This window comes from Anser anser (genome assembly GCF_964211835.1).
Source record: "Anser anser genome assembly, chromosome: 24".
NCBI classification, from domain to species: domain Eukaryota; kingdom Metazoa; phylum Chordata; class Aves; order Anseriformes; family Anatidae; genus Anser; species Anser anser.
Window position 1 is genome coordinate 3,145,941 of NC_139745.1, and position 27,329 is coordinate 3,173,269.

At 59.2% G+C, this 27,329-nt stretch overlaps 1 protein-coding gene across 4 annotated transcripts in view; it reads right to left on the reverse strand.

Annotated features, from left to right (window-relative positions):
* The window catches only part of PTPRU (protein tyrosine phosphatase receptor type U), a 55,687-nt gene that overhangs the window by 26,670 nt on the left and 1,688 nt on the right, over nucleotides 1-27,329 (reverse strand). For all 4 annotated transcript variants that reach the window (XM_083810458.1, XM_083810456.1, XM_083810457.1 and 1 more), the window contains exons 2-11: nucleotides 15,591-15,719; nucleotides 9,813-10,084; nucleotides 9,561-9,642; nucleotides 8,467-8,582; nucleotides 8,149-8,323; nucleotides 7,265-7,558; nucleotides 4,812-5,120; nucleotides 1,582-1,691; nucleotides 1,046-1,247; nucleotides 45-147 (exon numbers count right to left, since the gene is read on the reverse strand). In XM_083810458.1, the coding sequence (XP_083666584.1) occupies nucleotides 45-147; nucleotides 1,046-1,247; nucleotides 1,582-1,691; nucleotides 4,812-5,120; nucleotides 7,265-7,558; nucleotides 8,149-8,323; nucleotides 8,467-8,582; nucleotides 9,561-9,642; nucleotides 9,813-10,084; nucleotides 15,591-15,719 (1,792 nt within the window). The remainder of the gene's footprint in view (nucleotides 1-44; nucleotides 148-1,045; nucleotides 1,248-1,581; nucleotides 1,692-4,811; nucleotides 5,121-7,264; nucleotides 7,559-8,148; nucleotides 8,324-8,466; nucleotides 8,583-9,560; nucleotides 9,643-9,812; nucleotides 10,085-15,590; nucleotides 15,720-27,329) is intronic.

Sequence of the window (27,329 nt, forward strand, 5' to 3'; positions counted from 1 at the left end):
GCCCTGCCCGCCGTGCCCTCGTCCCCCCGCAGACCCCTGCCTACCTGATGGGCGCCCCCCTGCCCTGCGCCGGCCGCAGCAGCACCGTGATCGTGCTCTCCGACTCGCCCAGCGGCGACGGCATGTCCCCGTAGTCGAAGGTGGGAGCTGCAAAGGGAGCGGGCAGGAGTGAGCCGCGGCCCCGTGGCCGCCTGCACGGGGAAACTGAGGCACGAGCAAAATCCCCCCCCCCCAGGTTTTGAGCGAGTGTTGCATTTTGGAGAGGACCGTGGGGGGGTTGCGGTGAGGGGGTTAAGTAACACCACCGGTCTGGCTGATGGGAGGAGACGGAGCAGGATGCGACCTGGGATGATGCTCCAGCCTTGCCCCCATGCACACTGAGCGCATCCCATCACCACGGACAACCTCTGGCATGGCACAAGCATCGCCCCAAGGGGCAGCAGCACCCCCAAGGCAAGGAGGGGACCCCCCGCGTGCCCAGCACAGCCCCGTGGGCCCCAGGTCATCGTTAGCCTTGCTTTGCAGTTTCAGTGCCCCCCAGCAGGACACATCTCAGCCATGGGATCTCCTTGGGATCTGCTTTGGGATCTGCTCGTGACCCTGACCCCCAGCAGGAGGGGACTGCCCCCTCTGTCCTGCTGGTTGCCACGTGTCCCCTGGTCTGACCGAGCTCTGCCACGCACCCCCATGCCCAGCCCCACCGCCGCGGAGCAGCCCCGGTGCCAGCATCTCCCTTATGCAGTCCCCTGCACCCACAGCAGGGAGGCGGAGGAAGAGGAGGAGGAGGAAGAAAGGATGCAGAGCAGGACTGCTTTGGAGAAGAAGTGACGGCCAAAAGACTACAAAGACATTTTTTGACCTTGGAATAGGTCAGAAACACAAATGCAGTCCCAGGCTGTGGGCACAGCACCACGAGCATCCTTCAAAAGCAACAGACAAGCCCACGCGACCGCTACGGACGCTCTGGCACCACCACCACCAACCTGCCCAGAGCAGAAAGCTCCTCAAAGCCCCCACACTCGGCGCCAGAGCCCAGGGGACGTACCCGATATGTTGGTGGTGATCTCGGTGAGCGCCGTCTGCCCAAAGCCCTTGCCCGTGCGGGCGCGCACCGAGAAGAGGTAGGTGGTGCCGGGGTGCAGGTTGGAGAAGACGTGGTAGGTCTCGTTGCGCAGCTTGGAGACCGTGCGCCGCGGGCCGGGCACGTTGACCGCCGGGTCGGAGGACTCGATGCTCTGGTAGCTGATCTGGAGGGACAAGGGCAGGGCATCCCGAGAGGGTGAGGGCTGACGGCGCGGGGAAAGGGATTAATTACAGGGATTAATTACAGGGATTCATCTGCAGGAGCGGTTGCTCATAGGGGCAGCCCTAAAGGCAGGCGTCTGTGTTTGCGTTTGGGGTAAATCAGAAGATGACTGGAAAAGCCGCCGCTGGATAGTAACAGTGGCACTGAAAGCTGACCCAGGAGACACAAACCCTGTGGCCAGGAGGATTTCAGCAGGCTGGATCTGTGCTCCCACTGCAGCCACCAGCAGCTGCTGAGCTCTGATAGATCCGTGGGTACCGGGGCTCGGGACATACCTCGTACTGTGTGATGAGGCCGTTGGGCTCCACCGGTTCCTCCCACTTCAGAAATATCATGTCCTCCAGCGGGGTAAAGGTGAGAGACTCGGAGGCGATGCCACCGGGCACTGGGGAAGCAAAGGGAAGGTGCCCACGTGAGGACGAGTCCTGCAGGGATCTGCTCCGGGTGCTTTGGTGCTCCCCAGGGACGCATCCTTGGGGCCGGAGCTGGCGCTGCCCCCGTGATATAACCCCCCCAGCACTCCCCACTATTAACATCACCACCAGTAACACCCACAGACAATAACAGCGCGTGAAGGTGCCGGGATCGATATTCCCTTATTTACCGTAGATTTCTGCCATTTCCCCTTCCCAGACCCAGGGGGGTTATTAAGGAGGACAGGAGCTCAGCACAGACCAGTATTCCCATTATTCCCAAGCAGAAGTAACGCTTCACTGCCTGAAAAATGCATCCCCTCGCTTCAGGAGCAACTAAACCCACTTCCCCAAAAAAATACCACGCTCCACGGGGATGCTGGAGGCGCAGGAGAGACAGAGGGCAGCGTTAGCAGCTTGGGACCAGCCCCTGGTGGGATGTGCTCCAGGCAAGGCATCGCCGACGGCTTTATATTCAGCACAGCTTTGTTGAGCTCTGCGCTTCGGGTGCGGGCAGGTTGAGGCACGCAAGCCTCACAGGCGGGGAAGCAGCCCCTTCCGACCGGGTGCCAGCTCTCCCCATCTTCCCTTTATTTTTATTTTTTTTTCAGCTTTTGTTCAGATCTAATTACACGGCCAAGGGAGAGGGATTGCCTTCCGCATGCTTCCCACCGTGCAAATACACAATTTCCACTTGATTTACAAGTTAATTTAATCACAGGCACCATGTCCTACACGTGTACACAAGACGCTTATTAAATTTCCGGAAACCTTTAGGGCAGGAGCAGTGTGTACGTATAAATATACATCGCTCCTGCAAACAAACGCGGGGCGCTCACCTGCGGCCTCAAAGCGTGCCGTGCTCTGCCACCGCTCCGCTCCACACGGGCAGGGCAGAGGGAAAGGGGAAAGGGACAGATCCGGCAAACTGCATCCTCAGCCTTGGCCCCAGGGGGAATAAAGCAACACGGAGGTGCCCAACTCCGGATTCCAGCACTGGCCGATGTGCTCTGCTGTGCCCGTGAGCGCTAAGCGCACCCACAGCACTATTCTATACTTTTTTGGGGAAAATCCCACTGCTCGGGGATGTTCCCATGCCAGCGGGGACCACGCGTTTGCGCGTGCACTGGGATGAGACCAGCGTTGGTGCACAACGGCTGCCAGCTGCATGTACCCCCCTGCCACCCACCTACACCTCTATTTATGTATTTGTATGTATTTATTCTGGCTTGTAGTGCCTGCACCCTGCCTGCAAGGGAGAGAACTGGCTCGCTGCAGCACCCGCACACGGCTCTGCTCAGCGCAGAGGTGAGGGGAAGGGTGGGCAGAAGGAAAGCCAGGGGAACCAAAGCCCTCCCCAGTCAGGTCTTTTTTTTTTTCCAACGACTCTCAAAGAAAAGCCCCAGCGCTTCACAAACAAAGCACAAAAAAGCCAAACAAAACACAACCAAAGATTCTGTTATCGAGCCTCCGCCACCTTCTCACAATTGCACGTGTGGCTGCTCATTACCCAGTCCTGGCAACTCAAATCATCATTACCCAGTCTCAGCCACTGAGCGCACAGGAGGAGCGATTCAGCCCATTCCCACCCTGCTCAGCTCCTTGAAAATCAGCAGGGGATGTCCCTGTCCCATGGAGCTCAGGGACACAAGGTGGGGATGTTCCCGTCACACAGCGAGGTGGCTGCAGGCTCCCCAGCGCAGCCAAGGCACCAGCCCCTGCTCCTCTGCAAGCCTGCCACAGAAATTTGGGAGTAGTAGGAGCCGAGCTTCACACCCGGTCATTAGCTAATTTAGCTAAACTGAAGAGTCCTGTAGCTGGGCCAAACCCACGCGTAATGTTTGCAATATATCCATGCACCCAGAGATGTATCGATCCCTCCTGGGACGGGAAGCGCTCGCTGCACCGTGCTCGATCCAAGGGGAAAGCAGCCAGCCCCGGCTCATCAACATAGAGGGAAGCAGCTGGAGCGATTACAGGGTAGGACAAAAACATCTGGAGCTACTGTATTAATATACAATGAGAAAGCAGCTGGAGCAGTCACAGCACAGTGCAAACAGCTGAAGCAATTAGAGATGGAAAATAAAGCGTGGAGCTGGGTGCCCACGGGCAGGCAGGCTCAGGTCTGGGGGCACACAAAGCGCTGATGGGACGCACGGAGAAATCGCTCTGATTTTAGCACTTAGAGATTAAAGTGGGACCCCAAATACTCCGGTTGAGTTTGCAGCTCTTCTGCCTTAATTCTGATGCTTGATCGTAAAAAGCGCCTCGGAGATCAACGACTATGCGAGGGGTTGCTTAAGCATAGGGAACAGGCTTTGCCCTGGAGCAAGCAGGTAATTTCTTCCCAATTATGTGGCCCGTTCCCCGTTCACACTGCGGAGAGTTAATGGTGCGTGATGGGCCAGTCGGCGTGAGCCAGCGGGGGTGGAGGGAGGGATGCTGCGGGCACGCTTGGCACCTGGCACCCACTCAGGGACACCGCGGCTCCTCGCACCAAAATGGGGACATCGCCCCTTGTCGGTGCCTCCGGACAGGGTGCTGGGTCCCAGAGGAAGAAATGGTTCGGCTGGGCAAGGAGAGCACGCTCGTGCAACCCAAATCCCCCCGAAAGCAAACTTAATCGGGGAGAAGTGCTGGGGAAGCTGACCACAGCTGTGCCGGGAGCGCGCTGACCTCTGGCTCCCGGCGCTCACCAAGGAGCATAGCAAAGCCAAACTGATCAGCCTGAGCTCTGCAGATGAAAGGAGTTCCCGAAGCGCAAAGCATTAATTGTTTTAATCAGTTGTTATTCCTGCGAGGCTCCAACTCCACAACAAGGGGTGAAGGAGGACCCCTCACGTGGGGACGAGTCGGGCTAAAACATCACAAGGACAGCGCTTCTGGGGCGATGCGGGACATTGCTCTGCCGGAACAACCGGTGCTGCCCCATCACCACCCGACTCCCCCGGGGACACCCGCAGCATTTCTCCCCCCCTCTGCCATCACTGCACCACCCTCCCCTCCCCACAGGAGATATTCCCATTGTGCCCCCGGAGAGGAGCAAAGGGAACGCCTCGGGGATGCTCCCCAAACCCGCCACGTGCCCTTACCGTCCTCGTCCGTCTGGAAGGTCACCTCCTTGCCCTCCTTGCGGCCCTCGGGGTTGGAGAGGATGAGCTTGACGTGGATGTTCTTGTAGGGCAGCAGGTTTTTGATGGTGTAGCGGTTGGCGTTGCGCTCCATCTTGGCGCACTCGCGGAAGGTCTGGTTGTGGCCGCTGCCCACCAGGTAGCGGTAGCACAGCGAGACGGTGTAGGTGTGGCAGCGGGTCAGGTTGTAGCCCAGCGGCTCCCACTGCAGCGTCAGCTGCCTCGACTGGATTTCGGAGAAGGCCAAGCCCTTGGGGGCCCTCATGGGCTCTGCCGGGGGAAAGAGGAGTCAGAACACATGGCTCAAAGGTTTAAACCAAGGTTTCAATCACCTAGCTTCAAGCACACGGAGGGAAAGCCCTTTCATGGCATGGGAGCAAGGCAGCAGCGCACAGAAAGCAACCCTGGCCCCAAAACTGGTCCCAGTTTGTGGCCCCGAGGCCTGCCTCAGGTTGCCCAGAGAGGCTGCGCAGCCTCCTCCTTGGAGATCTTCAAAAGGCACCTGGACATGGGCACAGGCACCCCGCTCTGGGTGGCCCTGCTGGAGCAGGGCTTGGACCAGATGCTTTTGCCCACCTCACCCCAGAGCAGATCCTCGAGCAGAGTTCACACAGCAAATTCCCATGGGATTTGCACCACGGAGGAGTTTGAGCAGCACAGGGTTGCAGGAGGCATTTCCATCCTCAGCGGATGCTCCAGCAGCTCCAGATGTCCTCACGGGACACCCTCACCGCCTGCACCCGGTGGTGCTGGCGTCCCCAGCACCCCCAGCCCTGGTGTCTGCTCCCCGCCTGGTGGCAGGAACCCAGCTCTGGCACCGTCATTAGGAGAACGATGATTTTCACCCCCATCACCACCACCAAACTCCCCGTCATCTCCTTCACCCGTGGAGAACCCATCTCCTCCTCATTCCACTGTACTTAAGTGGTCAGTGGGAAGCAGCCTCCCCCAGGCCAACACGTACAGATCCAAAGAGCAATTCAGCAAGAGCTCAGCTAACGAGGACGTCCACAGGCACCAACACCACCGAATATATCCACGCAATTAGTGCCAGCAACAAGCAGCCAGCGCTCAGTCACTAACGCAGCTGCACGGATGCAGGCAGCATCGATCACGGGTGACAGCACCGGGCATCTCCCCTCGCCCCGGGGCAGGACGCATTTATCCTTTAAGTGGATTCTTCCAGAGTCCTCATGGCTTGGATCCTGCAAAGCCCACTGTCACCAGGGGCTGGTCCAGAGACGCTGCGGGGCGCAGGCTGGCACGGCAAGGAGGATGCGGGGCCGGTGACCAACACGTTGCTGCCCTTCAGGTGCAAGAGCAGCGGCTGCTTCATCCCTTGCAAAGCCACCACGTGCTGAGTCGGGAGTGAAATCCACGGCTGTGTCACACAGGAGGAGCACAGGGAGCCTGGGCTGGAGGCAGGGACCGTCGGAAACGCAACACGGGGCGCCGACACTTTCAACCAGCGCCTGTCATCGGCTTGAAGGTAATAATGAAAGCCAGGCTTTCTCAGAACACTTGTGAAAATTAATCTGGGAGAAAAGCTCCTGCCAGGCCCTGGGTCAGGGTTTGCATCCCCTGATCCTCTCCTCCACCGATGCAAGAAGCTGACCACGCAGGGTCACAGGCATGGGCAGAGCTGCAGTGCTCCAGCCCCGCGATGTCCCAGCCCCGCGGGCTGCATCCTGCAGCAGCAGCACGGGGAGGGTGCACCCAGGAGTGACGAGGTCCCGGCTCACAGCGCTGTCACTGGCACGATGACAACATAGGGACAAGCCCGTCCCCATGCCCTGGTAGCTGATTCGAGCTCTGAGGGAAGGATGCTGCTGGTACCTGAGTTGCTCGATCCCTGCATCACGCCCTAAGGGAGCATCCATAGGGACAAGGACCCTCCACCAACAGCAATAAGGCTGAGCTGATTAAAAACAACAAAATAAGTTCGCTCCCAAAAAGGATAAGTGCTCCAAAACACAGGGACAATCGTAACCCCTCACCTTGTTGCCTGTGCTCAGCCAGAGCAGCGAAGCCCACACTAGAGACAGCTGCCATGGGGCGGTGGAGATGCCTCCACCAGCCTCAATGCCCCAGCAACAGGAGACAGGGACATCCCCAAACCTCGGCCACCACAGCAAGGTGGCCGACAGACACTAGCCAGCCAAGGCCAGGTCTCCCGTCCTGATATTTTAGGGATGCCCTGAGATAGAGGTGGCCCTGGGGACTCCGCAGCCCAGGTGAGCAGCTGTCCCCAGCCCCCTTCACCCATCACCAGGGATGGGAACCAGGCGCTGCCCCTAAGAAGTCAACAAAATGCAGCTCTGTGCATCCAGAGGAGCAATGCTCCAAGCCACGTCACAGCCCCTGGACCACATCGGCTGCTCACGGCCACGGACGCTGCGCGGACGCCAACCCACCTGCGCACTTGGTGCGGCTGATGAGCGGGGGTCCCGGCTTGCCGGTGCCCCCCTCGCCGGGGCGCGTGAGCAGGACGCTGATCTCGTACTCCGTGTCGGGATCCAGGTGCCACAGCTTGTAGGTCTGCATGTTGACGGCGTGCACCTCCGACCAGGGCCCCGAGGTCATGCGGTACTCGATCTCCTTGCGCACGATGGGGCCGTCGCCGATGATGGAGTTGGTGTTGAGCTGGATGATGAGGTAGGTGGAGCCGGCCCGCAGCAGCTGGGGGGGCGCGATGGGTGTGGGGGGCTCTGGAAGAGAGAGGAGAAGTGGCTCTCCAAGCTGGAACATCCCTCCTCAAAGCTGGAGCATCTCCCATCCCGACACCCCAAGCCACAGGCACCACAACTGACTGCAGGCAGCACATTCACGTCTCCTCCCAAACCAACCCATCGCCGCCAGGTCATGGGACAAAATCTGATCTCACGCCCAGAGGACAAGCAAAAACGCTGACAAGAGATTGACACCGAAATGTCAGAAAGCACAGGCTGATCTTTAAATTTCAGCCTGTGCCATGTGCCCTGCATCTCTTCAGCAGTCCTGGCAGCAATAGGGTTTCACCTGACCAAACTTTAATTATTTTTAGAAGATGCACTGCCCAGCCTTCACTAAGGTACTGCAAAGTTTCACCAGAATTAAGTAATTCCCACCGACTGCAATGAAAAATAAATGAAGGCCAGTGGGAAAGGTAGTTTCCAGGTTTTATGCTGAAGCACAGTTTAGCTCATGCCAGTCACAGTGAAGAAACGCAGTCCCAGTGCCCTGACAAAAACCCCTCTGCAACCAGGGGCGATCAGGAGCCATGGCACAACGCAGAGGGACGCCCGCGGGCAGCACCCACCTTTCACGATGAGCTCGGCGAAGTTGGAGACGCCGGCGCCGCGGCTGGACTGGGTGACGCAGCGGTACAGGTCCTGCTCGCCCTTGGACACCTCGTCCAGCTGGAAGGTGGCCAGGAAGCGCCGGTGGCTGACGTGCTTCACGGAGGCGGCGGGGACCACCTCGCCGCTCTGCCTCTGCCCGGCGGGGAGGGAAAAAGCGTGAGGAGGAGTCAGCCTGACACCCAGAGGCACCGAACGCGGTCCCAAAGGATGTCACTGATGAAAGGACGGGGCCACCCTTCTCCCCCCCCCCGGCCCGGTGCATCCTCTCTGCTCACCTGCATGAGGAACCGCTCCGCCTCGGCGGCCTTGCCGGCGGCCACGCACTGGAAGGTGGCATTCTGCCCCGCGTTCACCTCCACGTCGCCCAGGCGGGAGAAGTGGGGGGCTTTGGCTGCCGAGGGACACAAGGGAGGAGTCAGGAGGCTCTCGTCTGCCCCAAATCCCTGCTGCAGCCCCCAAACCCGGCCTGGGGGAGACGAGCTTGGAGCAGGCAGCTTCCTGAGGGCACTGGATGGGCTCGAGGGCATCTTCATGGCCCAGTAAGCCCACAGTGATCTCCTGGGCAGGACCTCCAGCCTGGGGTTGGGGATTTGTGCCCATCCCCTTAGGAGCCTGGGTTTTGTGGCCAGCAGGGCCAGGGAGGTGATTGTCCCCCTGTACTCTGCTCTGGAGTGCTGGGTTCAGCTTTGGGCCCCTTTCTACAAGAAGGACGTCGAGGCCCTGGAACATGCCCAGAGAAGGGCTACAGAGCTGGTGAAGGGCCTGGAGCACAAGTCCTGTGAGGAGCGGCTGAGGGACCTGGGGGAGTTTGGTCTGGAGAAGAGGAGGCTCAGGGCAGAGCTCATTGCTCTCTGCAACTGCCTGAAAGGGAGGTGTGGGGAGCTGGGGTCGGCCTCTGCTCACAGGTAACCAGGGATAGGACCAGAGGGAACGGCCTCAAGTTGTGCCAGGGGAGGTTCAGGCAGGAAATGAGGAGACGTTTCTTCTCAGAAAGAGCGGTCAGGCGTTGGGACGGGTTGCCCAGGGAGGTGGTGGAGTCACCGTCCCTGGGGGTGTTCAAGGAGAGGTTGGACGTGGTGCTTGGGGACATGGTCAGTGGGTGATGGTGGTGGTAGGGGGACGGTTGGACCAGATGAGCTTGGAGAGCTTTTCCAGCCGTAATGATTCTGTGATTCTATTCCAGCAAGGCTGGAGGTGAAGAAGGAGCCCTGCAGGTGTCCAAGGAGATGGGAGCCCCACCACCCCGGTGACAACAGGACACCCTGGTGCTCGCTGTCCCTAGGACTGGCCCACAGGCCACAAGCCCAGGAGCACCCACCACCCACCCGCCTCCCCACAGCCCCCGCTCATATCCCACCCCCACACTCACAGCACGGATAATTCAAGAGCAAGATGTCATCCAAGCCGAGATAGCCGCGGCGCTCGCTGGAAATCACCGCCTCGAACAGGACCTGCAGCACCGAACAGAGGGGTCACGCCTGGCCCGTGGGGTCCCCTAATCCGGCACCCAGCCTTTGGAGGAGACCCCATCCCCTGAGCAAAGGGATTTCAACGCACAGTGACAGCAGGTGACGGAGAGCCGGGTCTGTAACACTCGGGGGGGGGTCCCGGGGGGGCTCACCTGGTACTCGTTGGGCCAGAACAAGCTGACTGCCAGCTCCGCTTGGTGCCACTGGCGGCCGTGGGAGCCGGAGGTGTTCCAGACGGCGCTGCCCACCGGGCCCCCCGTCACCCGCACGTAGGCGCTGAGGGTGCCGGGGCTGTGGCCGTCGCGGCTGTACATGAAGTAGCTGAACTGCAGGCAGTGGGTGTCGTTCTCGCTCAGCGCCTGGAAGAGCAGGTGAGCCCGCTGGCCCGCGGCGTGCTGCGAGGCGTTCACCATCAGGTAGGAGCCTGTGGTCGTGGGGGGGGGAAGCAAGGGGGAGAGGAGAGAGAGCGTGGAGCGGTGCCTCTCTCCTCCGCCTCGCCCCTAGATTTGGGGACAGGGAGGGTGGCACCCGCGGGAAGGAGCTGGGAGCGAGGGGACCCCGAGGATGGACCCCAAGGGAGAAAGGGATGCCGGAGCCCCAGGCAGCAGCAGGATGCCAAAATGGGACCCAGCAGCTGGAGGAGGAGGGGAGGATCAGACCCGCTGACCCCAGGGCAAGCTGCTCGTGGCCCTGGTCCCCCCAGGACACCAGGTCCCGTTAGTGGCTTTGATGCCACCAGAGACTCTGCCCCGCACCCAAAACCACCAGCAATGAGCCCAGAGGTGCCAATGCACGCCCCAGGGCCACCCGGGATTCCCAATGAGGACCAAAAGCCCAAAGGGGACCCAAAACGCAGCATCCGCCCCCCAGGCTATGCCCCAAACTCCTGCAGGAGTCCCAGAGCCACCCATGGTCCCACAGCTGGTCCTCACCCCCACCCCACAGCAAGGACAGGACTATTAATATTCCTTCCACTTTAATAACAGCAGGCGCTGTAAGTAACGAAGCCAGCCCATTTATTCAAGTCAACCGTTGTTTTCCTGACAGCAGCCCCTTAATTATTAATAGCTCTCACCGCTGTTTAATTTACATGAATTCACACACTTTTCTCCCAACAACCCCTGGCGAGAGGCTCAACCGTGTCGGGCATGGGCACCGACAGAGCCTAACGAAGGCCGGGGGACATCCGTCCGCCTCCCCCGGCACTTGGGAGCTGCACCCATGGCTGGCCCCGAAGCACCCAACGGGCCCCACCTTCACCTGGGGAAAAGCAACACCGGCACCACACCGCGACATCCTTTAGAGCGAGGAACCAGAGGGATGGAGCAGAGGGGTGGCCAAAAGGGGAAAGAAATCACCAAAAAGCAAAATTTGGGCCGTATCCACCGATCAAAACTGCCACCAGGCACCCCAGTCCCTCCAGACAGGTGCTCGGTGTGAAATAAATTTTTTTTCTCAGATAACACAGACACGTTTCATGGACAGAGGGGAAGCCAGTACGCAGCTATTCCTTCTGGTTTTTGTTTGGTTGTTTTTTCCTTTCTCCCCTGAAAAATTCTTCCTGCACCGATGAGAGTGGCTCCACTCAGGCCAGGGGATGCCAGCACCAAGAGCCGACATCCCACCCCATCTTCCGGGCTCTCATCGATAACTGAGGCCCTTCCTCCTGCCCACAAACAAAACAAAGCCAGAGGACATAAAAAAATAATAATAAAAAGACCGAGACTAAAATTAACCCCCTGAAAAGTTATTTTAAAGACAGAGAACGTCCATTAGCTCAGCTGGGACTAGACACCCCTGGCTCCGACTGCAGCAGGGCAGCAGAGCTCATCTGGCAAGGCTTCCCACACTCTACATTTTCCTCCTTGATTTTCTTTCCTGGTATTGCTGCAATGGAAAAACCAGGCTCCCGCTGCTCATTCTGGCAGTAACGATGCATCCTTGCAATGTCTTTTCCCCCAAAGTGACCAGCACCGACTCCCAGCGTTGCCTCCACCTGAAGCCCCTGCATACAGGTTGGGTATTTTAAATGCTAGGGAACAAGGAGAGGCTTCCCCTGAGCTTGTTTGCAGGTATTTTTCCATTTTTCAGCCCGTTTCTGGTTGTTTTTTAAAGCAGCCCGATTACAAAGGCAGCGTGGCCCTGGCTGGGTGCCCCAAGGAGCAGCACCAGCACACGGGGAGCTCCAAGAGGTGGTGGGACCGCAGCACTCGGTCCCAGCATTATGGGCAGCCCTTGGGGGGCTTGAAATTAAGAATTATCCTAGGGCTGCCAGCAGAGCTGGGGAGGCAAAGAGGCCACTGCAGCATCCCAGAGCCACAGGGACGGGCAGGACGGTTCCCAGCAGCCAGAGCACAACGCAGCATCGCAGCCGGGTTTCTGTGAGCCCTGTCCATATGCCGGCATTACAGCAAAAATCCCCTCCAAAAATCACAGTAGGGGAATTATTTGCAAACCTCACACGAAACAGGCAGCTTCAGCAGCCCCAGGAAGGGGACGTGGCTGGGCTGAGGATGGAGGCAGCCCTGCAAGCATCCTTCCCTCTGCGTCCCTCCTTTCCCCGGCCGCGCCGAGTCCATTAACGCAGGCGGCTCGATCGATGCCGCGCGTCGTTTGTTAAATCCTTTCTCCGCCGTTCAATCCAATCTAAGGTTGGTTTTAATTGACATGCTGGCCCAGCGGTCTGTCACCCCGCTTCGTCACTGCAAGTAATGAGCCAGCCCCCCCCCGGAGACAAGCAGCCCCTCTGCTCGGCTGGGAGGACACCGGCAATTTAATTTAATTTAGTTTTCAGGTGGGCTTTTAGGGAAAAGTCCAACTGCTCGGTGGAGAAACAGAGGAGTCTCAAAAGCGCTAAATAATATTTCAAATGAAAACAGAAATAAGTTTCCAGCTATGTTCCCAATGGGAAAAACATCAATTTGTTAGGCTAAAGTTGTCGGCGAGATGCATCTGAAGGTCTGAGCTGCAAAACCAGCTCTGCCTGCATGGGCTGCACGCAGGAAGCCCTGGACCTGTCCCTGCAAAGTCCTTGTGCAAGGTCCCCAGCCTTGTTTTCCCATTTTGGGGACATCATCCCCTCCTTGCGATTCAAACCAGGTCTTCAAGGACAACTCAGCACCTCCGGCAGCCTTGGCTCCAAACTGCGGGGAGGTCGGAGGCACTGCCGTGCCCCCCCCCCAGCACTTTCACATCTCGCTGAGATTTTATTGTACAAAACCACAGAAAGGGGAATAAAAATAAAAAGAGAGAGCCATTAAGAGGCAGCGAGGCAGGCACGTGAAGCATGCACCAGCACCCAATTTCTGCACTGAGCCATAGGACGAGCATCTCCCCAGGGAGCCCCGGCATCAAGGGCTGGCCAGCCACCGCCACGGGGCGCTTGGAAATGTCACAGTAACTCTGCCCAGGAGCCAAAACCAAGGTTATTTTTTCCAAGGTTTTTACAGATATGCAGCAGGAGCCGGTGGGGAAGCAGGGCTGCAGCTGAAGGAGAGGCAGCGGGGTGGCAGCATGTGGGGACGATGTTGGGAGCACGGAGCAGTTTGATGCGTGGAGATACAAAAGAGACAAGCAGGGGTCCATGGAGGGATTTTTTCCAATATCACTGAGCGTGGACAGAAAACTTTCTCATGGTTTTGCAATGCAAACCTAGAAAAGAAAGCCACTCGAAAAATCAGACCCGTGCTCCATCCTGCCCCTGTCCCATCCAGCAGATTCATGCGGGGATTGACCCAAGCACCCGCTTTATTCGGGTGCTCATTAAGCAAATTCCAACCCACATCGCAGCCCCCGGTGCCCGGCACAGCAGCACCACGGCAGCGGTGGCGCAGCCTGCCCCAGCTCTCCGCCGCTCTCCCTTAAAAGAACAATAACGAGCTGAAAAAGCAAGATTGCAACGTGGGAGAGACCCATCCGTCTTCTTTATGTGAAAGAGGGAGACGAGTCAAGACGGAAAGAGAGGGAAAAAAAACAAACACAACAAGAAAACAAAAAGAAAGAGGGAAGAAAAGGTAGAGGCGGGTGGCCGGCAGCCAGCATCCGCTCAAATAAATCCTGCACTCCTTGAAATTGGCTGATCTCCAATAAAAACTCATTTTAATCCAGGACCACGAGACTCCTTTGTAAAGTGCTCCCTGGAGAGGCCACGGCGCTGTGAAATAGCGTTCATCTACCGCGCTGCCAGGGGGCCGAGAGGCACGGCGCTGCCTGCACCTCGTGCCCCTGTCTGCAAACAGCCCGGGGGGCGCTTGGGGACCCCCTGGTAAGGGGCCGAGCACCCCCATGGGTGCCACCCGTCTCTCCCTGATCAGCATCGGGGACAGGGGCACTTCCCAGGGCCGGACCCTGCCCTGCCACACGCTCTCATAGCTCAGCACCGCAGACGGTTGCGCCCCTGAGTTTCAGCAGAATAAACAGGTCAACTCTTTGCTTCCATTTAAGACCCCACTTCTCATTAATCCACGGTTACATCCTCGAGCAAGGCAAGCAGCCCCAGCTTTGTGGCCAAGCGCGGTCTCCACCCAACCCCTTCAGACCCCCAGCAAGCCTCCAGGCTTTGAACTGCAGCAGCTCAGCGCAGCTCTTAAATTACAGCAGAAAAACGAATAGAAACCCCAATTACGGGCTGGAGACGCGCCATCATCCATCCCCAGCGTCCCCTCCCCAGCTCCGCTCCCCATCTCGCTGCCCCCAGGTGAGCCCCATCAGAGCACAAATTAGGTTAATTCGGTTTAAAGCAATTATTCGGACAACCGTCGGGGAGGAGCTGCCAGCAGCCCTAGAGCCCCGGTGGGTGGCTGAGGCTGGTTTGCGGTGCCTGGGACGTGCTGGTCCCCATGGCACATCCCCAGCCCTCCGAGCCGGTGGAGGCTGCTGCCTTCGGGGATGCACCCCACGGATGCTGGGAGAAATCCTGGATCAAAAAGGTGTTGGGAAGAGGAGAAGATAAACGAAGAGAGGATTAGCAGAGGGGAGAAGCAAGCCAAGCCCAAGAGCAGCTGGAGGCAGGCTGATGGAGCGGTGACGAGATTTCTAAGAAGTAGTGACTGACAAGTCATTTTTACTCTCCAGCTACAAACCGGATTTTCCCTCTTTCTGCCCAGCCTCAGGGTGGGATCTGGCTTCTGGGTGCCTCTCGGGGCCGTTGGGCGTGGGGACAGCTCCGTGGGGACACACCGGGACGCAGCGTGGGGCTGGGATGAGCAAAGCCCCCGAGCAAAACACCCACTCCGACAGCTCGGCCATCAGAGCAAGGAGCTGGACCCACAAAATAAAAAAGAGTGGCTCCAAAGCAACGAGATTTTAAAAAAGAGAAGAAATTCAATTCGCATTGAACTGAATCGCAGCTCACAGCCAAAAGCCTCTCCCCACACTGCAAGAGCCAGAAACACACTTCTCTCTTTGCCACGACTCCCGGAGATGGGACCTTGTCACGAGCACCAAGGAACGAGCAGATGGGTGCCCCAGCAGGGAGAGCTGCTGAAGGTGCCTGCAAAGAAGGATTTTGGGGCTCCCGTGCTGGCAAGGCAGGGCAGGGGCTGCAGATGCAGCACTCCACAACAGATGGGGAATTTGGCACCACGAGCTTGGGCGCACGTCGCAGGAGATGCTGCAGAGACCCAGGCAAGCTGCTGCCATCCCAGCGCCCAGCGGGGAGAGCCCAGGGCTGCGGGGACACCTCCCTGCAGCGGCAGCAGGGCCCCGTGCCCCACGTCCCCAAGCTGTGACACCCCTGGGGCCATGCAGCATCCTTTTGTGCCATGCCAAGGACCGACACAGCTCATCACACCTCGCCATCGGGCACAGCAGCACCCCGACCCCAAAACCGAGGATAAATCACGACCCAAGCACCCCGAGGGGTGCTTCCCATCCCAGGCTCCGGGGCAGGGGATGGGTTTGGGGCAGACGCCCGCGGGGCCGCGACTCACCGTGGGGCAGGTCGGCCGTCAGGTGCGGCATCATGTAGCTGCGGACCAGCTCCCACCCGAAGTCGTCATCCTCGCCCTGGCTGTACTCGCACTGGGTCAGGTCGTCGTCCTCCTCGAAGGTGCAGCCCGCTGCGGACAGACAGACGCATCAGTGCCCCCGCAAACCAGCCGCTCCCTCCCCCAAATCCCAGCCGGGATGGACGCTGCTGCATCTCCCAAAAGAGGGGGGGGTGGTGGGCATCTCTCCCCCCGCTCTCACTGCTGCCAACGCAGGAGCAGAGCTGCCCCGTGCAGCCGCAAACACTGCCAGGGGTTGGGCGAGGACAGGACCCGTCGGCTGCCTCTGCCCTGCCCTCCCATTGGGTTCCCCCAGCAGTGAAACGAGCTGCCAGGTCTCAGCTCGGGGGGCAGAGGGGTTACGTCCCTCCCGGCTGAGCTGCAGTGTGGGAGCCAGGACACAGCTCACAGCTCTGCCACCCGGGGCCGGGTACTGCAACGGGGGTTTCCTTGTTGCACCGCAGCCATTGCGCCAGAACTTGCGACTGCAAAAATCCCTCTCTGACCCTTAGACTGTGAGCTCTGCACTGCCTGACACGCCAGCATCGGGTCCCAGCCAAGACCCCCAAGCAGCAATCCCACCCCACAAGCGCGTTGCCGAGCCCCCAGCCGCGGCTGGCACCCCCGTGCCCCTTTACTTGTGAGCTGGGGGCTGTTGCTTTTTCCCCTTGCAAAGAGCAAACCTGAAAGATGAGCATCCCCGGGCTGCGGGGCTCCGCATCCTTCCCCTCCGTGTGCCAGCCCCTGGGCTCTGGGGAGCTGCTCCAGGCCGGCTCATTAACACTGCCCCGTTGTTCTGCTAAAATCACTGATTACAAGCACTGGGGCTCCAGTGATAATTAACACGAGCCCCTAGGCTGGCGAGGGCAGGCACGTTAGGAAAGCCCTGAGCAAGCAGAAAGAACAAAGACAAACATCCCCTGATGGGCCGGAAGGAAAGCAAAGCCCGGGCCGGGGTGTGTTTTTGGGGGGTTTTGTTCTCTTTTTTTGTATTTTATCCCCAAATTACATCGGTTAATCCTCCCCGCTGCTGGGGGGTTTGTGCTGGGGCCGGGGTGTGTTTTTTGGGGTTTTGTTCTCTTTTTTTGTATTTTATCCCCAAATTACATCGGTTAATCCTCCCCGCTGCTGGGGGGTTTGTGCTGGTGCAGGTTGTGCTCCCTGCCCTAGCAAGCAGGGGACACACAGACAAATATCTCTTGTGCAAAGCCACCCGTGGTGGGGACACCAGTGGGACCGTGGCAGGGGCAGTGTCACCCCCCTGGGGGCAACGGGATGAAACCAGACTGGGATCTTCCCCTACAAGGCTACAGCAGGGACCTAGGGATGCCTTTTTGCTGCAAACAGCCCCAAAACAGCCACGTTGCCAAGTCAAACCCCTGCAAAAAAATCCTGTAAGACTTAAAAAAAAATTATGTCTCTCGACACTTTCATATATGAGAACAGATTTGAGGCTTTTTCTCCTTTCACACTCGTTTTTTTAAAGCACCAACTACAGCGTCGAGCTCTTTTTCTCCCCAGAACCACGCGAACGGGAAACTTCTTTCACAAAGCCTAAAAGCACATCCTCTCCTATTCATAGGACCGAAGGAGCGGAGCCCTGACAGTTTTCTCAAATCCCTCTCTAAATGGGCCGTTTGTGCTGCTCAGCTCCCAACGCCGACCCTGCCGCTGCCGCGCCTGCCGTGCCCACGCGCGGATGCGGCCCCGGCTGGTTCCCATCACCAGCCCCGCCAGAGCTTAAAAAGCCTGAAGCTTGGCTTGGCTTCCTAATGGGAGGGAAAAAAAAGCAGAAATCTGTCAAAATTTTCCATGAAGGAAAGGGGAAAAAAAAGGCAAAATAAGTGTTGGAAATTTCTAAGTGCCAAGTGATGTTAAAAAAAAAAAAAAAAAAGCCCATGTGTTTCCTTCCAAAGTCTGTTGAGATGGGATATTGTAGGAGGGAGAAATTCGTTCATGGGGTTGCTTTATCCTGCCCGAGGAAGCAGAGGGAAAGCAGCAGGACCCCGCAAGGCATTTGGGGCTGCAGAGCCCCATGTACCAGACAAAAAGGATTCCCCGAGGCTCCCAGGGACCATTCCCACCGCTGGGGCAGAGGCAGCCTCCTCCTGCGCTTGCAAACCCCCGGGCTCTGCCCAGCCCCTTCTCCCTCCCCAAAAGGAGCACCCAGCCCCAACACCCCAGTGTCCCAAGCATCCTCCAGCGGCTGTGACAAGTCCAGCGGGGCACGGACAGAGCTGGCTGCTCCCACGCTGGGCTGCTCCCCAAAAATTAAGGGTTTATCAACATGCTTAAAACCAAAATAGGCCTTCCCCGCTACCTAAAAATCCCCTTTTGCACACACAGGGATGGTTTTACCCAACCCTGCTGGCAGCGGGATGTGGCTGGCAGGAGTCACTCCGGGCCCAGATGCTCCCTAAAATCCCCCAGGTGGAAGCACAGAGCCCCGCACCCCGGCCCCTGCCTTGGTTCGACGCCAGGGTAAAAGCAGCTCCGTGCGGGGCTAAATGCAGCGAATGCCATGGGAGGAGCGGTTCCAACAGCAAGAGCGGATAAAAATACCACCGAGGGCGTGACTGCCTGGTCCCGACGGCTCGATGCAGCCCAGACGATGCTCGAGCATCCCAAATTAGCCTAACCCCCCCCAAGCCGCAAGGGAAGGAGCAGAGGACTGCAGGGACACGACAGATCCGTGCAGAGGAGGGAGGGAAAGGACGAAGAAGCGCGCGCGCAGTTGACGGCGTCTCATTAAATCCCCGCGTGGACGCCTGCCCACCAGCCTGCCCGGCGCTCTTTCATCCGCCGAGGCTGTGCCGCTCTCGTTTCGGAGTTAATTACACACTTAAACCTTCGCTGTTTAACCTCCCGCGCCGCGGGACGCGCTCCGCGGGCTTCCCCTCGCTTTTATGGAGCGGCCTCGAAAAGGCGCCCGCGCCAACGGGGCCGCCCAACGCCCTCCGGGGCTCGGCCGCTGGAGGCAGGGAGGCTTCAAAAGGGAAGCTTTAAAAGGGAGGCCGCAGCCGAACTGCTCCCCAGAGCCACGGGAATCAGGCACCCCTGCAGCAACCCCGGGCCATCGGCCAAGACCTCTCTCAAGTGCCAGATGCTCTTGTTTCCATCCCCACCCATACGCAAAGCCCCCCCCCACCCCATAGCCCCAACGAGGGTGCTGCAGGCCCAGGAACCTGCCATCCCCACGGAGTGCTTGCGATGGGGTGCCCCGCTCCGATCACACAACCCCGGGATGGCCGAGGTTGGCAGGGACCTCTGGAGATCATCTGGGACCTCTGGAAATCATCTGGGACCTCTGGAGATCATCTGGGACCTCTGGAGATCATCTGGGCCAACCCCCCTGCTGAGCAGGATCACCTGGAGCGCACTGCCCAGGATGGCATCCAGATGGGTTTCGGATATCTCCAGAGAAGGAGACTCCACAGCCTCTCTGGGCAGCCTGTCCCACTGCTCCATCACCTCACGGCACAGATGTGTCCCTTCACGCTGAGCCGGCACCGCCTGTGCTTCGGTTTGGGCCCGTTGCCTCTCGTCCTGTCCCTGGGCACAACTTGGCCTTGCTGAACTTCCTGAGGCTCCTCTCGGCCCAACCCTGCAGCCTGTCGAGGTCCCTCCGAACGCAGCGCGGCTTTCGGGGCTACCAGCCGCTCCTCCCAGCTTTGTGCCATCAGCAGCCTTGCTGAGGGTGCACCCCGTTCCTTCGTCCAGGTCCTTGGTGAAGAAGTTGAACAACGTGGGCCCAGCCCCGACCCCTGGGGGACGATGCCCCTCCAGCCCCAGCAGGACCGAGAGCGATGGGGCCGCACACCGGGACAGGAACAGCAGGCAGCGACGCCCAGCCCCAGGGACACGCAGGGCCATGGGACGCCAGCCCTTCCCCTGCCACTATTTCCAGGCGATTCCCTCGGCACGGTCCCTGGGCAGGGGGACACAGCCTGTGCTCCTGCCCGAACAGCCAAGCGCGGGCGCTGCCAAGCACCCGGCGGAGTTGGGCACCGCAGCCCCGCTCCTCCAAAAACCCGCCGTGCCACAGCATCCCAGCACCTCCGTCCTGTACCGCCACGGCTCCACAGCCCCTCAAAGCCCCGAATCCCGCTGATTTGAGTCCCCACAGCTTAAATGCCCCTTTAGTCCGGGCAGAAGGGAGCTAAGTACCCAACCAGCTGCATTTTGCACGCTCGAAGGGCCTGGGACACAAGCACAACAGCCACGTGCAAGTCACCTCCTGCGTTACACGCACCAGAGATTACAACAAGCCCACTCCCTGCCTCTCCTCCTCTCCCCACTCCGGCGAAATAGAAACGTTTTAAAAAAAAATTACTGATTTCCTGGACCCGATAAAAGCTGATTAGAAGAATATGGAAAGCAGCTCCATTAAAATTCTTGCCAGTAGTTTGTTTTGCTTCTCCAAATCATTTTAAATATTGCATTTAATAGAAAAATAATTTGCTCAGCTGTAAGAAACATCAATTTGCAACTTGAAGCCTTGTATATTAGCCAAAGAAGCTAATGTGTAAACATTAGCAGCTCCAATAACGCATGGGGTTTAGCCAATGCAATTCCAGGGAGAGAACAGCCAGATATTAAGACAGAGGATTTGCATAATAAGTCACTTATGCCTGATAACCTTGGTGTTTGGAAAGCGCAGGACTAAGAGAACAATATCCGTCTACCAGCAACTACAGAAGTCATAAATCCATTTTTTGGGCCTGTTGAAGTCTCCCGTTACGGGTTTCACCTGCAAAGCCCCCACTCTTGAGCCCCGCAGAGCCGCGGGTGGGGACGGGGAGACCCGGACCCCTTGCGGACAACCGGGAGCCTTCGGGGAGCAAACGCAACGCAGAGAAACGCAACGCTGGGAGAATGCAACAAGAAAAGGGGCTGGCTGCAGGCCACCAAGCTGCAACGCGAGTGCTTTCATAATTAACCATCGCTTAATTAACAAAGTCAGGGCTGTCTCTTCTACAGCATCGGAAGAAAAACAAACGCAGGCTTTTGGAAACCTCCGTCCTGCAGTTATCGATCGCTCACGGCGCAATTACAGCCCTTGGGCTGACGTGCAGGCAGCTCTCATCCACCTGGCCTTGGGGGGGGGGGGGGAAATGGCAAAAAAAAAAAAAAAAAAGGCACTCGAGTCTCTTTTCTCCCCGTTATTACCACCAGGGGCCAATGGCTGTGTTGAAGGCTCCGTGAGGGCAAAATGCTGATTTTAGGGAAGCAACAAGCACATGGAAAGCCCTGAGCACATGGAGATGCTCACCAGCATGGGTCAGGGCAGTGAAATAAGCAGCCCCGGGACAGGCACAGGGGCAGCAGCATCATGGCACCCTTGCGGGGCTCCAACAGCAGCCCGGGCTGCAGAAAACATGCGGGGAAAATAAAGGAAAAAAAAAAAGGTTTTCTGGAATAAATCCCCCTCTAGAGGGAGGGATGCAGCCTCTCACCCTCTGGGTACCACCTTGCTGCAGCAAGGAGCAGCACGCCAGAGGGCAAAGCCTCTGGTGATGGACCACGGGGCGGTGCCAGGGGGCTCAGCCCCATTATTTATGGCCTCACAACACCCAGAGCGGGGCCACCTGTGGTTTGGAAGAGCTGTGCACCTGCAGCATGACGGGGACTGCAAGAGGACAGCCCTCGTGAGATGGCTTTGAGGAGCTCAGTTCCCTGCAGCAGTCCCAAAACATCCCTGTGCTGCAACCCCAAAGGGGAAAAAAGCATCCTGCCCCTGTAAGTGAAGCGGGCAGGAGGAGGAGGAGAGGGGAGGAAGGTCGGGGCAGACCAGGAGCACATCCCGTTGCAAAATCCAGGTCGGCATCACCCTCCCTGGCTGCGGTGAGCCGTGAAAAACGAGGAGGGGAGAGCGGTGCGCAGGCTTAAAGGTGGCGACGGGGCTGATGTGAGCAAGCCCCCTGCCTGCTTGCTCCCCCTGCAGAATCCCCCATGGCAGGGAAAACTGGGAAGAGGTGCACAATGCAGCTGAGCCAAAAAAAAAAAACACCAGTGGGGGGATTCAGCAGGATCCCATCCACCTGCAGAGCGCTCTTGGGGTCTCCACACCCCCTCGGTGCTGCCAGGGGTGGACAGCAAGCCCCCAGCCCCACACCCCTGTGCCCCTTCGTGCACCAGGTAACAGCTCCAGGTCCCCGTGCAGGCGTCGGCTCCAGAGCAGCCGTTCCTGGGGGCCGGCACATTGTAAATCCAGAGCCGCGAGAGCCCTCCGCTGCCTTCCCTCAACAGCTTATTTATTGCTTTTAATACCTCCCCTCCGTCGCTCGCAGCGCTGTCTGCAAAGTCAGGTTTGCTCTGCAAATGGCCTGTGTCATTTGTCAAAAAATTGAATTTCCCTTTCCTCCGGAATACAAACAAGCTCTCGGGAGGGCTCTGCTGGCCTCGGAGCTCCCCCACTTTGTTTCCAAGCCCTCTGAAAACACAGCAGCGAGGCGCCCGGGTGCTGAGCTGAGGTCTGGCCAACTCGCTGCACTGAACCACGAGGTTCAGTGAACCCGGCGCCTTGAAAGCAAAACGCCGAGCTTTCAAAACCCCGAGATCCGCTGCAAACAGGATAAACGCACGAGCCCAGCGCCGGGTGCTGGGTTTGCTGTGTCCTGGCCATTGCACAGCTTCGTTCCTCCCTTTTCTCCTCCGTCCGTTGCATCGCTCCAGCTTCTCCCACGCAGGGACCTGCTCATCGGGGCTGGGTTTTTGGCGTGTCCTGGGGATGCACCCAGCAGGCAGGATACAGCCCCACACACCCCTCCAGGCAAGTAGCAGCAAACGGGCGAGAGCCCGGGTAAGTTACCGAGTAAGTGATTAAAAAGAAATACTTTCTCCCCGTGCAGAGATGCGCTGCTTTAGTTTGATGCTGTTAATGCAAAAGTAAAGCAGGTCGGTTGTTGGCCGTGGAAAAAAAAAGGAAAAAAAAATTGATGGGACTTTATCACTCAGCAAGGAGTGAGACAGCGGCCACGAGGCTGAAAATACAGCAAAAAAAAAAAATGAACAGCACAGGGAGAGTCCTTGGGAAGAGGCAGGGCTGGGCAGGAGCCCTGCAGCCCCCCCCATGTGCAGCAGCACCACCGGTGCAAAGTCAACAGGAGCCCTCCCTGCTCCGCTAACACCATCAGGCAAATTGCAGCTGATGATGATGTGAGAAGCATTTATTCAGCTAATTACACGGGGCATTAATGAGTCTAACAGGTCCCTGCAGCACCGCCGATGGCCGCAGCCCCGCAGTGCCACCCGATGCCATCCCGCCTGGCTCAGAGCGGGGCTTTGCTCTCTGCATGACTTGGGATCAGCCCGGGACCGGGCACACGTTTCAGTTTGCTGTTGAATCCCTGCTGTCACAGCTCAGGCTGCTCATTGCCCCACAAAGCAAAGTCTTCAGAGGTTCCCAGCGACCCCAAAGGCTCTGCCAGCTCTGCGTAAGGGCACACGAGACACGTGGGACACCCTCGGACATCCAACCAGGGGCACCAGCACCACGCAGGGAGGTCGCGGCTGAGCGCATGGCCAGGGGCAGCTGCACCCCGCAGAGCATCCCCTATAGCTGCAGCAGCTCCGCGGGCACCTCCAGGTGCATCCAAGCAAGGAAACGCCGTTTGTCCGTGGTCCGTCCGTCCATCCAGCCTGCCTCCATCTCCCCGGGCAAGCAGTTGTGATGCTCCACCGCCTTCATCCCAGGAAAGCTGGCTCCCCCCAACGACGTGAAGACCCCGGGCAGTGCCCCAAAGACAAAGCCCCTCACCGGGGAGCAGCTGGGTGGGAGCAGCCCTTTTGTCCCTGCGGTGCCATCGTCCCCATGGTGCCATCACAGACAAAGCGCACTGGACTGGAGCGACGCTTGCTCCCCGGCTGGGCTAATTGGGCTAATTGTGCGGGGTTGTTCATGCACAGGGATGCACGCACTGCTCAGACGCCCCGGGGCTGCCAGGGCTCCTCTCTGCTGCCCCAGTCAAGGCCACCAGCACCGAACACGACCGCGGGGACAGCGGCCTCGTTACAGCACATCAGGTCACCGCAGCCCCCTCGTGCTGTCCGGGGAGCCGCAGCGCTCGTTAACTTAACGAAGCCAAGCGAGAGCTGATCCACGGGGTGGGGGGGGCAAGCAATCAAAGCAGTTGCTGGGGGGGGGGCTCCCAAAGCAAGAGGCTCCCCGCAGTGGAATTTTGCACCGCTGCAACCACCCTGCTACGGGCGATTGCCCAACATTTTTAGAGCCAAACCACAAAAAAAAAATAAAATTAAAATAAACTCAGTGTCTCTCCGGCCACAATACATTGGCCCCCTCCAGCTGCAGCACTGCAGCCCTGTACCCCCCCACCCCCCAGGACAGGGTCCCTCCAGCACCGAGGGGTGCACGCAGTGTCCCCAGACGTGGGGACCCTGCTGATGCAGCAGCAGCTCCGTGTCCCCGCTCCCTCTGGCGGCGGTGGCACCGCACGGCGCAGCCCCCACCGCCGAGCCGCAGCAGAGCCACGGGCACCCCCAGATTTGGGGTCAGAGGCACGGGGACGGCCCCAGCAGGGTGCAGCCCCACGGGCTCCGCTTTGGGGAAGGGGGAGCTGGGGCGCAGCAAAGCCGCAGCCCCCCCCAAACCTGTGTCGTGTGGGTGCCCCCAGGACGTCGCTCCCAGCCCAGGACCTCGGGTGAAGCCGGGGAGCTGCCGGGGACAGGAGGCAGCCGACGGCTGCTCTGCCAGCACCTCGCAGCCCACGGCACGCAGGTGAGGGCAGCGCTGGTGACTGCAGGACCCCCAGCCGGCCTGTGTGCCCCCCCCAGCACCAGCTTGGGGAGGGGACAGGGCTGTCCCTGAGCTCTCGGGAGCAGCGCTGGACTTTGGATCCACGCAGCGGGTGTAGCAGAAGCCGCTCCCAGCGCCGGGAAAGGAAAAGAGCTCGACAAACACCCAGCGCAGCTCAGGCAGCGAGAGGGAAGTCCCTGCGGCGCCTGCCAGCTCCCACCACCCCTCCTCCTCCTCCTCTTCCTCCCCAGGGCTGCCCTGGTGGGGGGGGTGAAAGTAAGGACGAGCAGGTCCTGAGCAGGTCCCGGTGTCCTCAGGATGTCCCACAGCCGTGCCAGGTCCGGGCACCCACCCGGATGCGTCCCCACGCTAAAAAATCAACAGCGGCCTCTGCCAGGCAGCCAGGGAGCGGGGTTTGAAGAGGCCATCTGCGGCGGAAAGAGAGCGCTCCGTCTCCAGGACGGATTTATTTTAAGGCTGCCAACAAGGAGGCAATCAGCCCGGGGTGGGGGGGGGGGGAAACGCGCTGGGAATCCTCCTCGCCCAGGTCTCCCCGGGGCGCAGCTTCAGCCTGGAGGGAAAAACCTCGGTTTCCCCAGGCTCTGCAGCCTGGAAGGGCACGGCGAGCCTTCGGGATGGGCAAGGGCCACGGCACGAGTCCCCCCTCCAAATCCACGCGGGGTGGAAGCGTGCCCTGCACGAGGCTGCTGCTCCCCCTGCTCCCGGGGGACAGGGCACGGTGGGGACCCCAGGGACATAAAAGCAGTGCCCAAAGCCAGCTGCAAAGCACCACCCCCCCCCCCCCAGCTGCCATTGGGGAGAGAAGGAGGTTTGGGAATCTGACATTTAATCACGCAGTAACGAAAGGTTCCCAGACATGTCTAATAAGACAATTATAGTGCATGTTAATAATAGATTATTAAAAAGCTTATTTATGGAGGTTTAAGCAGGCAGATGGCAGGGCTGTGTTGATAAGGCTCTCCCGAGCCCTGCCACCTCCCAGCTCTGAGCATGCGGAAGGGATTTACCTGCCCCTGCCTCCAGCCCCGCACGCTTAACCCCTGCACGGCTGCTGGCAGGGAAGCAGCAAACGCCTGGGGGGGGCCACGGACAGGAGGGGATTTTTGGGGGGCGTCCCCTGGCAGGAAGAGGGTGAGCAGAGCACCGAGGGGCTCAGGGCTCCATGCACCGTGCCAAGAAGTGGCTGTGAGCAAAGAAAAGCTTCCTTCCAGTGCAATCGGGGGTACACCGTCCCCAGCAGCTGGCAGTGGGGACGCAGGGGTTGGAGCCACTCGCCGTTGTCTTCCAGGGCCAGATCCCGCTGGCTTCATGCAGGGAAAACTCCCCAGGAAGCAGGGATTTGGATGGTTCATCTTCGTTTGGATAAGAAAGGAAAAAATGCTCGGCGCGGGCCAAGAGGTGACTCACCAGGATCCCAGGGCAGGTCCAAGCACCCGCCCGCGGCCGGGGAAAACACAACCCGGGGAGAGCAGCACCAGCTCCGGAGCGGGGAGAAAAGGGCAAAAGAAAAGCAAACGCAACTGCAAGCCTTTGGGGGAGAAAAGCAGCGCTGCAGCCCCCCGCCACGGGCATGGGACCACAGCTCCGGCTCCATCCATGGGCTCTGACACCACGGAGCATCCCCAAATTCTGCTTCACCCCCACGGACAGCGAAGCCCACCGCGCTCCGGCTCCTGGGAAGAGGGGACCACACGAGAGAGCCAAAAATAAGGGAGCACAGGAGCAGAAAAGCTCAACCCAGGGCACACTCGGGGACATTGATGTGAGCAGGATTTTTCAGAGCACCCCGGGAGGGACACAGCGTGCCCACACCATCCAGGTGCTGCAGGATGCGGCACCCCACAGCCAGCCCTCACCCCAGTGCCCGACAGCAGCACGGAGCACAGCTTAAAAAGCCCCAAAATGCAGCAAAAACAGCAAGCAAAGATTCTTCCCAACACAGCAGAAGAGGCAAGGAGGAAAAAAAAACATCCCATGCCCAGCACCAGCGAGGGGGCCGCTGGCGACACGAGTCCCCAGATCTGCACCAGCTCCTGGGGTCCTGACCCCTGCGTGGGGACGCTGAGCTGCAGCATCCCCCATTGTCCCCAGCATCCCCCATTGTCCCCAGCATCCTGCGGCGACCCCACAGCCTCCTCTGACAAAGACGCGGCCGTTAACGGCCGGGGTGACGCCGCCAGATTTGTTCCGCTCCCCGACCCCAATCCCTGACCCAGGGGAATGCGGCCGCTCGCGCTCACCCGGCCCCGAAAGCGCGGCCACGGGGTCAGGGGAGAGGCCAGGTTTGCCCGTGCCGACCCCTCCACTGCTCACCCCGAAACCATCGTCCTGGTGCCACCAGAGGAGCCCCAAACCTCAGATTTGGGCTCCACCTGAAACCTCCTCCTAAGGGAAAGCTACAAACCCTAATATTTTATCTGTGTAATTGCTGCAAATTGCTGCCGCACGCCCCAGGTGCTGCTGGAAAGCACCCCAAGCTGGTGCTGGAGGGCACAGGCAGCCCAAACCGGGGCACCCCTCAAGAGCAGCCCCCACGGGCTCCACCAAAGGGACCCTCCCCTATAAAAAACCCCGCTGTGATGTGCACAACACAGACGGTGCCGACAGCTCAGCCACTGGGAAATTTTAACAAATCTTTAACAAATCACTGAAGTTCAAGCACTCCCAGAGCAGGGAGCATCCCGGGGGGACAGGGCACCGGGCACCCATCCCAGCTCACGATGCCGGGTCACCGAGCCCCAGACACTGGGATTTACACTGGGATTTACGGAAAAGCACCGGCTGCAGCGAGGGCGAGGGAGCCCAGCGGGCTGGAGGCAGGTCGGGCGCTGCCTGTACCGGGGGAAGCGCTGAGCGGAGGCACTCGGGGCTGCGCAGCTCCGGCTCACAGCAGCCCACGGCTCAGG